Source organism: Chelonoidis abingdonii, chromosome 14, assembly GCF_003597395.2.
Source record: "Chelonoidis abingdonii isolate Lonesome George chromosome 14, CheloAbing_2.0, whole genome shotgun sequence".
Classification (NCBI taxonomy): Eukaryota; Metazoa; Chordata; order Testudines; family Testudinidae; genus Chelonoidis; species Chelonoidis abingdonii.
This window is the reverse complement of record NC_133782.1, coordinates 14,192,717-14,203,433: the sequence shown is the minus strand read 5'-3', so window position 1 is coordinate 14,203,433 and position 10,717 is coordinate 14,192,717. Positions and strand designations below refer to the sequence as shown.

Below are 10,717 nucleotides of genomic sequence, written 5' to 3'. Positions count from 1 at the left end.
GGCTTTGATCTTATTCTATGCTTTATAAGAAAAAACTCTTTTAAGGGGGAAATGTACTTCTATTATTTTCCTAATTAGTTCTTTTGTTAAAAGGTCACAAATTGACAGCCCTGCAGATGGAAATCTTCAGCTGAATCCACAAAACTGGAACAGCCTGGGAAAGACTAAAGCAAGATTTCTTCACACTATCCCACCTCAACCCCAACCTAGTGGGACCATTATGCCTGATAACTCCCATGTACCCTTTGTGACACACATAGGATTGAGCCTAATTCCTTTCTCAAACACTGAACAACTTCCAGCTGGTAACACCCTTCACTCAGTACTGACTGGCGCCCAATATTGAGTTCCACAGCCCACTATAAAACTCTCAAACAATGAATTTACCTCAACTTTTCTGGTATATGGACCCACAGATGCAAAGATGCCCAATATTTTTGTTCTTTCATTTTAGGATTGTGCAATGCATTTAGAAAAACCTGCTAACTGACACAGTTTCATACAGTGTAAGGACTACATGAGCTTTTGTTGACTCTGTATTTCTGTCCTTCTCATCAGTGCATTGTTGAAGGCATGTCCATGGCAATTTCTCCAGTGCTTAGTGCCTTAATGGCTTTAGTATTCCAGATTCACATGTGCTGTCACCACAAAAGGCAGCAATAGCATGGTCCTTAGTCCACAGAAGACAATCTGGATAAACAGAGAATCCATTCATCTAATGATCAGTTCTGTACAATCTAAGTATATGTTAAGCAGAGCTTAGAGTATGGTTATCCCTACTTAATTCACATAGGGTGAATTTTTCTCTTGTCTAATAGACTAGTAAACAGCCTATATGCCATTTAAGTTCCACTTAAACCCTATTTTGAGGGCTTGGTTCTGGCTCAGATCTAAATCCACAAGAAACCTAATTTTCCAATTTACATTTGGCTTTAGTACAAGCTAAATCAGGCCTGTGTACAGCTGATTTTATAGTAATTTGGCTATTTGGAGCTGAAGTCTCACATAAATTCATGATACTTTGGCATCATCAGAATCAAAGCATAGCCTTATTTGACCTTGAATCTGAACTCCAAGCTCTAATTTGAATCCAGGCTCCTGGACTGACCCACCTTTGTTAATAATGCAAGTGCTATGCAAGTGAAGATCAAGCAATTCTATTGCTTGTCGTGGTGTGTTTTGCCTTTATCGTCAGGATCAATTGTTTGCCACTGGTAAAACTAGATAGACCAACACTCTGATTTAGTACATTGGAAAAATCTAATGCTATTTTCAGGATCATGCCTTCTTGAAATGCAGAAGAAAAACATCTACTGGATTCCAGCTAATGAATGATATAATTGGGGGGAAAAATGGGTGGGTTTTTGTTATCTGTCTGGAGGACAGAAGCGGACTGTTGTGGCCCATTGTACTTAATACAATCAAAGGCTGGAAAGCTATATCAACCTATTATGCAATTCCTAGCTTCTTTTGCAGTTTACAAGAGTTATTTAAAGGCAGTGAAGCATAATGACCTCTAAGAAATATGAATCTTCATGCAACAATGTTAGATTGTACAGGCCAAAATCTGCTCTGCCTGAACAGTCCCACTGAATTTCGAAGTGGCATACTACTACATAGAGCAGAATGGAGTCTACTGTGTTCCAAAGGCACTTATCCACTTTACCTCATCGTCTTCTAAAGGCAATTGGAAGTTCTCGGCTGGGGATTAGTATTCCTGAATGCAGAGTTTCTACTGGTTTACTATCAGTTGCTATAATCTGATATCTGCGAACAAGCTGTAAAGACAAAAACATGAGTTACAGGATGCCGAGCATGACTTTGGCTCACTAGCCTAATTTTTTAATCATATAATCAGACCAGTTCCTTGCTGTTTAAAGAATGTTGTAATGTAATAATTACCCAGCAAAGAGCTAAATGAAGTTGTAGTTCAGCTAAGCGACGCCCAATGCACATCCTCCTCCCAATGCCAAAAGGAATATGAGCAAAAGGATTTATTATATTCTTCTGAAGCCAACGCTCCGGTTTAAATGTAGTCCAGTCACTAAAGTACTCTTCATTGGATCCCAAGGCATGACTGTTTAACATCAACACTGTCTGGAAACAAAGCAGAGGGAGAAGTTCAGTTAAGAACTTTTGGAATAACTGAGTGAGTCAAAGTGAAGCAAAAGTTATTTTCTCAAAAAAGTAACGTAGTACTTTTCTGTGTGTATGAAACAATCTTCAAAGAGCAGACAGACGCTGCCACCCAACTGATATGAAATAACAGAAAATATGAAGAATGTCTTGGAATCAACCGTAAATTCTTTGGAAATATGAGCTAACTTTAGGTCCAGTGTAAGCAGGTGCAACTCCGTTGAAGCCAATGGAGTTGCAACAGGACAGATTTAAAAGCGGAGATTAGATAGAGAATTATTGTACTTCTTTCACCCTAGCTTTGTAGCCTATTGAGAAGTACCAAATCTAAGATGAAAAATAAGGAATAGCAGAAGGTGGGGGCAGGAGGGGCAGACTGAGAAGAGTGAAAAATGAATGTCTGAGATTATTCCCTTTATAATTTCAAGCATTAATTTCATTAATCTAATTTTATCCTACATTTCAGTGGTTTTCAATTTCTGGGAAATCTTAATATTTTATCATCAACATTCAATTCCTTCATCTTTTTAGGTATTAGCTCATGACTATGCTGTCTGAATGCTTCATAAAAGCTTATCACCACCTTAAGCGATGGGAACTAGTCTGTAACCAGCAAATGACTGAGTCATTTTCAGACTGGAGTGGTTACCCTGTATTGATAAGTCTATTGTAAAATACATATTTTAAGCTACCTACAGTAACAAATTCTACTCACCCCTTCAGGTAGTACATAGTCCTTAAGCACTGTTTCTTTGTCAAGAGTGCGAGTGGTAAATGGCACAGATGGTGTTATCCTACAGTAAAATACATAAATTGAATTAATCTACCATGATTTTGTCTCCTCATAGATATGGGCAACATTTTACTCTGAACACCTAGGTGGTCATTTTGAAGTAGTTATACGCACTAGAACACCTTTCCCCATTATGGCATATAAGATGACCATGTGATCAAACAGAGCCCATTTCGCTTTACGTAGAAGTTATCTAAAGAGTTCTACCTCATAGATTCTTTCAGACATGCTTTTAGGTAAGGCATTTTCTTCAGGTCCTTAGCATCTGGACTCTCATTAGCAGACACCGCACTCTGTATTTCCTGGAAAAGCTTCTGTTGAACGTGGAGATTGCGTGAAATGTTATACAGAGCCCACAGTAGACTATTGGCAGTCTGAAACATGACCAGAAAAGAAAACATTAATGACTAAGACACCGGAACATCAAGCAACATGACTATCCATATTATGCACATAGTATGGCCAGCCTTCTGCCTTACACTGGAAAACTCTTCAGTCTTGCCTAAGCCTAAGATAATATGATCTTTCTGACCATTGTTCTCTAAAGAACCAGGGACAGGAGAATGTAAAAATGTCACCATGTAGTTCTTTTAGGTAAAATTGCACATGCATCCTTGCAACTCAGTTTAAGTAACTATGCAGTTATTAGACTATATTAGATATTAGACTATGTTAGATATTTGATATCCTGCCCTTACTGGCAGGAAGGTTTGATAGAGCTGAAAAATTAGGTAACTGCCATGATACTAACTTCAGTGACTGTGAGGATGTGCGTGCTAAAAATGAGACTAACAACAAACATTCACAGCTCCATGTGTGTAATCTTGATGTACATTGAAGGTAGAGAACGGGCCTCAGTCTGGTATGTGATACCAGAATTACAGCAAAACAAACAACTTGCTGAAAACAAACCAGTTTTACCGTTTCAACTCCTGCAATCTGGAACTCTGTGATAGCAGCATACAGTTCCTTCTTGGAGAGTTGACTCCCAAAGTAAATGTCGCACAGGAAATCTTCACTGGGATTGGCAGAATATTTCTCCAGTCTGCTGTCAATCGAACACTTGGCTGGGGATAGACAGGGAGGAAGTTATCAGAAAGTTTCTAAAAATTCATCAAAACTCAAAGGAAAAACATATTTACACCAGTGATCATGAGAGAGGAGACTATGTTTATTGAGCCACCACCACCAAAGTAATGTTGTCCTTGTCATGTGAGTATCCCTTTCTGCACCGAAACAACCAAATCCTCCCCATTATAAAAATCAGGGATGGCCAGAAGAAACTACTGAATATTAGAAAGCATTCTGCCTTGTCGAACTATGAAAGAAATCAAAGACCTTTGATGTAAACTACACATTCAAGTATGGATACATGGGTTGTAGCTAACTTAAGGATAAAGTTCATTGGCTTGGATATTCAAAGGGGACAATGGGATCTGGAATTCAAGGAGAGTTGGGCATTTTAGCATAAAAATATCCTAGGTATTTTGGGTTTGTTTGTTTTTTTATTTAATTTTTTTTTTTGAATCTTTGCAATGTGTTTATCCTATGAAGATAAATACTAGGTCCCAAATTGATAAAGTCATTTTTCTTTGAACACAGTGTGCCATCCTTATTAACAGTGAGTAGTACTTTGCTCCATGAGTAGCCTCATTGGGACTAGTTATAAGAAAGACACTATTCAACACAAGTCAGGCTGTCAGAAGTTGCCCCTTATGAATGATGCAAGCTTTTATAATTTGTTTTTAAAAAACACACAGATTAAAAAGCAATGAAATGAGCATGCACCAAACTGGCCATGGTGAAGTGGTGTATATTTTCCTCTATCATACAACAGATATAAACCTTAAATATGAATCACTGTATAATTGTGGGAATAAATATTCTGGTCAGCGTTACAATAATCTGAGCACCACAACTTTGCTTAATTTTTAACTTGAATATTCACAGGCTGTCTGAAAGGGGGAAAATCCCATCTTAATATCTGAAGATACAGTATCTTTTGTTAAATTCAAAGGCCAGTAGAACCAAAATCAACAGGGACAGCTGTTCAAAAGAACCATACAGTGCTCTGTCACGTCGGATGTCTGCATTTATAAGGTTATTGAATTTCAGCTTCATCATAATTCTTTAACTCTTAACATACATCTCTCTGTAGCATGCAAACTCCTTGTCTCTCAAGAACAGCCTTAAGAACATGGTGCACTTGCTACCTACCTCTTTCAAATGTGCTGAGTTTTGTGCAATATCCAGCTTTCAGTCTATTTACCTTTCTTTAGAGACTAACGTGAAACCACCAATTAAACTGTTCCCAGACTGCTGGGCCTTTCCTAAACTGATGGGTTTTCCCTATGCATCATTTGTTTACAAACAAAGCAAAGTGTTAGTCATAACTAAGTCAGAGTCAAGTAAACTTGGTGGGAGCAGTGTAAACAGTGCTCTCACATTCTGAGTTAGTGGTTTGGAGTAAGAAGCAAAAGTGTCTTATGTTGCACTTTGTGAGAAGGTCTGCAATCAGCAGCTTTGCAATGCAGTAACAATTATAAGTGAGTGAATTCCTAGTAGGAATTCCCAGTAGTTCATAAACATGTGTGATTTGTATTTAAAAATTACCTGTTTTAAAGATATTGTCCCATGCGTTAGTATGAGCTTGCCAGACTTTTGTGTTCAGACTTTTATGAAGTTCAACTGGGGTCACCATCATCATCCCGAAAGTAGCCATCATCTGTAATGAAGAAGAAAAAACACACCTTTGTTCATTCTGAGTTATCACCAATCAATTATGCTTTGTGAAAAAAAGTGGATTAACAAAAAGAAATAAAATTCTCACTGTAACTCAGAATTGTGGTTCTGATGGGGTATCTATCTTGGACAGAAAGGATTCATGTTTGAACTAGGACCACAGCAAGTGTGCTGTAAAAAGCGAGTACGCATGTATCTGTTATGCACAAAATCCCCTATATCTGCACATGCAAATGAGCATTTTTAACAATCTCACATAGGCATGACATCCTAACTAAGGTAATGATGTTGCATCATGCATGCCTATTCTTTAAAGAAAAGATTTAATCAGCCCAAACATGTTTCTAGGTCTGGTTTATTATTTTATACCCTTTTTTGGTACAGTTTAGTCAGAAGGCAAATTTGCCTGTTAGATGTCCAGTTACCTGCTTTGGACATGTAAATATGTGTCATTGCAAGTGCAAAGTTGTAAATGTATAGGCAATGTTTGAAAAAATGTGCCTAGAATTTATGTCTGTTTTATTATATGCCCTGGAAATTGGGGAGTGAAGCAACAAAATAAAATTCACTAATTCAGTGCACTGATTTAAAAAAAAAACAGTATTCTGACTCAGGAACTGTGTTTGTACGTAGAGCAGATGATGAGCAACGTGCTTAAGGACTTAAGGTCCAGCTCCTGAAAGCTATTTAGACACCTAATTCCCATTGATTTCAATAGAAGTTAGGTGCCTCATTGCCCTTGAGGATCTGGGCCTAAGCCTTCTCCATACCGTTTTTACAGACTTGATGAAGTTCAGGCCTTCTTCTCCCACATCCTGCTGCAGGAGTCCAAACCTCTTCCCATACAACACCAAGCAGATACCTGTGATTTAATATATATGTGTAGTATCCACCACTTACTCAATTAACCTTCTGAAAAATATTCCTAGTTCTAGGATACATTCTTATGTACAAACAAAAGCCTAGATACTTCAGAGTAGTTCAAGATTCCCTCTGCACTGGCCGGCTCAGACTCAGTGGGGCTCCAATATCGCAGCAGGGAAATCTAGTCATGATACCCATGGGAAGTGGAGCTCTTTCCAGGGAAGGTTTGCCACTGACCCCTTCAAGTGGCATCTCTTACTGTGTATCCCCCACAATCACCTTATTTGCCAGATGAGCTAATTGGATTCCCTAATGCACATTTAAGGGGATTTTGAATGTCTTATTAAAGATGCATATGTCTTATTTATTTATTTATTTATTTATTTATTTATTTATTGCATCAGAACTGTCAAAATCTAATTTTTTTGCCATTGTTAGCAAACATCATAAAATCAGAGGTTAGAGATGGAGGAAACCTTTTAGCCATATCTAATCCAACCCTGTGGGACTAGCACAGGATTGTTGCCTATAGTACAGTCGCTAACATTTAGTCCAAATTAAAATGTCATAACAGGTGTTAATATGAATGTAATTTTCAATTATAAAGAAGAAAACTTACTTTCAAAGGACCATTTGTTGAATTCTGAATATATGTCTTCAATTTTACCATTGTGGTTACAAAGATCATCTATTCTATGCATGAAATCCACCAGGACCTAAATGATGGGAGAAAAAGTTTTGGAGCCAAGTTTGGTTTCTTGATCCTAAGCAGAGGGTTTGAACTGCTTATCTAGTACTCTTCAAGTTTAACAGAGAGAACCTCAAAGCACTGGATAAATATTTTTAAAAGATGATTCTAACTGGGGGAGTTACAACTGTAAATTCTGGTGGATTTGTATCAGAATAGATGACCAAAGCACAGAATAGTTACAGCAACATATTTAAGGGAAGACTACTGCAAAGCACCACAGTAATTTTCTATGCTTCTTATGGTATCTAGATGTTGACCAGGGCCTTAGCCATCACCTTATCAGTTTGTACTGCTTTGGGATCAGACTCTTGTGTAGTCTTTGTGTACAGTTTTATCCTGAGTGATATTAAAAAGTGTACTACCTAATATTGTTGTAAGTGTTAGTTGCATACAAAATGATTAAAGGAAGAGAAAAAGGCAGTTCACACATTCTTTCAGCATGAAGTACCTCATTGACTGTGGTATCCAGTTTTGCGATTTCTGTGGGCTTCATTAACTTCTTTTGAAAGGCACTTCTTACTCTCTGCCAGTCCTTTCCTTCTCTAGATTAAATAACGGCAAGAAAACAGCAAAGTTAAAAACGAAGCAAAGCAACTAAAATGTCCAAGCTTAATCAAACTATTGCAAATTGGGAGCATATTTGCTAACAGCATCAAGGTATCGATACATCTTCATCACATTAAAAAGTAGTGGAAAAAAGAATAAGGAACAGATAAAATGTGTAATAAGTACAGTTATATCTGGTTAATGAGCATGTCATCACTTCAGAGGAATTAGCTTCCGGTGGGTGAGGATGCAAAGATAAGCTAAAGCACAGCTGGTCTTCATGGAAATTAAATATGACACGTTTAATGATAGTGGGAAGTTTATAGCATCACTGCAGTGTAAATTGGAAATCGCCTTTTGCCGGGATAGGCACGTGCCTTGAACAAGGCAGAGCCGTTGCAAACAAGATCGATTTCCTAGCCTCTGAAATGGGGCTTTGCCATCGTTGCTGGCACCTCGCTCTATTTGCACAGCATGCCCGGCAGCGTTATCAGCTGCGCGGCTGCTGCGCCCGTTCTCCTCTTTGCATCTTTGATTTCATCGAGTCCCGCACTGTATCTGTCTTCATCTTTGCAGTGAGGCAGGGAGGTTAAGGGCTCAAGTTATTTCTCACATCCCGCTGACGGATTTCCCTGGACTGTGGCTCAGGTGCTCGTCCCTGCCCACCCCGAGATGCTCAGATCCCCAGCTCCACTTACAGGATCAGGAGCCCGTAGCCCTCGTCTCTGTAGTCCCGGTAAACTTTCCAGGGCTTGATCTCCAGCCTCTGGGGGTAAGCGCTCTCTTTCCGGTACAGAGCTTCTAACAAGCAGGGGGCTCCGATGTGAACTGAGTCAAAGGCGCCCAGCTTCATGCGGAAAATCTTCCCATATTTTCGGTGGTAATCAGCCTAGGGCAAGGAGAGTCCCAGGTGAGCGCACAGAACAGCCCAGCTGCGATGCCCTCCCCTCCCGTCCCCTCCATCCTTGATCCCAGCCCGAGTGCATCTGGAGCAAGGCAGACCCCAGGCGCGCGGGTTAGCCACCACTGCCACCCCAGGAACCCTCTCGGCGCCTCCCTCCGCAGCCTCCCCGCTCCAGCTCCAGCCCCAGCTGATGGGTATTTTTACCAGCGTCTCGTGCTGCTTCTTGAGCCCCCCTTTCCAGAGAACATCCGGCAGGCTGCCCAGCAGGGGCCAGTTGGTGGGGCCGGGCAGGGCGGAGAGAGGGTGCCCCCTGCAGAGGGGAGCCGGCTCGCTCGGCGCCACCTCCTCTGCCTTAGGATGGAAGGCGCAGGCGGAGGATGTGGGCAGCCGGGATTGCTGCTGCTGCTGAGAGCTGGCATCGCGCAGCGTCAGGAAGGACCTGAGCAACTGGGCTCTCTTCAAGGGGCAGCTCATCACTACGGGTGTGGGCGCAAAGGGGCTGGTCAGAGGGACCTGGCGGGAAGAGGCAGGTGGCCTTGCGGGGCTGTAGGTGGCAGAGGGGCTCTGGCTGCAGGTGGCAGAGGGGCCCTGGCTCTGGGTGTCAGAGGGACCCTGGCTCTGGTTGTCAGAGAGGCACTGGGTGCAGGTGGCAGAGGGGCGCTGGCTCTCAGGTGCAGAGGGGCTCTGGCTCTGGGAGTCAGAGGGGCGCTGGCTCTCAGGTGCAGAGGGGCCCTGGCTGCAGGTGGCCGAGGGGCCCTGGCTCTGGGTGTCAGAGGGACCCTGGCTCTGGTTGTCAGAGAGGCACTGGCTGCAGGTAGCAGAGGGGCGCTGGTTCTTAGGTGCAGAGGGGCTCTGGCTCTGGGTGTCAGAGGGGCGCTGGTTGCAGGTGGCAGAGGGGCCCCTGTCTGCAAGCTGCAAGCAGAGATGCTGCTGCCCTCTCTCCCGCTCTGTGGTTACCCATAGCCCCGCGGAGATGTGTGTATATATAGCACTTGGGGATGCCTGTTGGACTTTAACCTGGAACCAATAGGAGAGCTGGGTGAGGCGGGTCGGAACTCCGGTGGCGTGGCCCCGGGACCCCGCAGCGGGGCAGGCGGTTCATTAAGGGAGTCAGCTGACTGCGGGTGAGGGAGTGTGTTATCTGACAGTGCCTCTCCCGCCCTGCGCTGGTGCTGAGCGCGGAGGAGCATCTGCTGAAGGCGCTGCCTTGACTCCGCTTGGTGCTGGGGGGCAGAAGGGACAAATAGGAGAGGAGAGTGGGTAGAATTTGTGCAGGGTGGCCCCCAAACCTCCAGAGGATGGTAAAACAGGGGAAGGAGAAAATCCGATAGATAGATTGGGGCAGAAGCTGGGGATAAGAGCGGGAAGGAGGAGCAGGAAAAGCCTGGGATGGGGCAGATCAGTTACCGAATTGCTCTGGTTGAGTATGGGTGGCAGAGGGCTTTGTGTTCCTGGAGGGATGGTACATCTCAGCCCCTCTACCCCGCGGCTGTGCTGTTAAAGGCACAGTATATAGCCTACTGCCCAGGTAAGGCAGATCCTCTCTATCTGGAATAATGTCCCGAGCTGCCTAAGGACACTTGATTCAGCGAAATATTTTACACACACACCAGCCTGAGCATGTTCATGGTTACCAGAGCTGTCTTTGGTGTTTTGGTGTCCCAGGGAGCTGAGGGAAGTGTGACATACCTGCATATAGCCTCATGGCAGTTCATCGATTTCTCTTCCCTGCAGTGTTTGAAAAAGCGTTCAAAAACAATGGGCTACAGTAATGATAATTACCAGCATGAAAGGAACAGTTTAAGGCAACTAGAGAGATTTATGATTTTCAATATGCCGCCCAAAATGGAAAGAATTCTCTGACATTTCATTTTTGAAAAAAATATCACATCTTACCAATAAGTTGGATTTCTATTTCCATAACGTTTCTTATTAAAAAAAACAGATTAAATCATATTTATTGTGTTGATTGCTTGGAGGG

At 42.3% G+C, this 10,717-nt stretch overlaps 1 protein-coding gene across 1 annotated transcript; it reads right to left on the bottom strand.

The window, feature by feature from the left end:
• Positions 1-1,179: 1,179 nt before the first annotated feature.
• CYP24A1 (cytochrome P450 family 24 subfamily A member 1) lies at positions 1,180-9,210 on the bottom strand. Its single transcript, XM_032774725.1, has 11 exons — positions 8,941-9,210; positions 8,531-8,721; positions 7,735-7,828; positions 7,155-7,251; positions 6,442-6,533; positions 5,543-5,654; positions 3,851-3,996; positions 3,137-3,303; positions 2,852-2,930; positions 1,903-2,097; positions 1,180-1,778 (listed from the first exon to the last, which is right to left on the bottom strand). The coding sequence occupies exons 1-11, from the start codon at positions 9,208-9,210 to the stop codon at positions 1,668-1,670; spliced, it is 1,554 nt and encodes a 517-aa protein (XP_032630616.1). The 3' UTR covers positions 1,180-1,667.
• Positions 9,211-10,717: the final 1,507 nt, after the last annotated feature.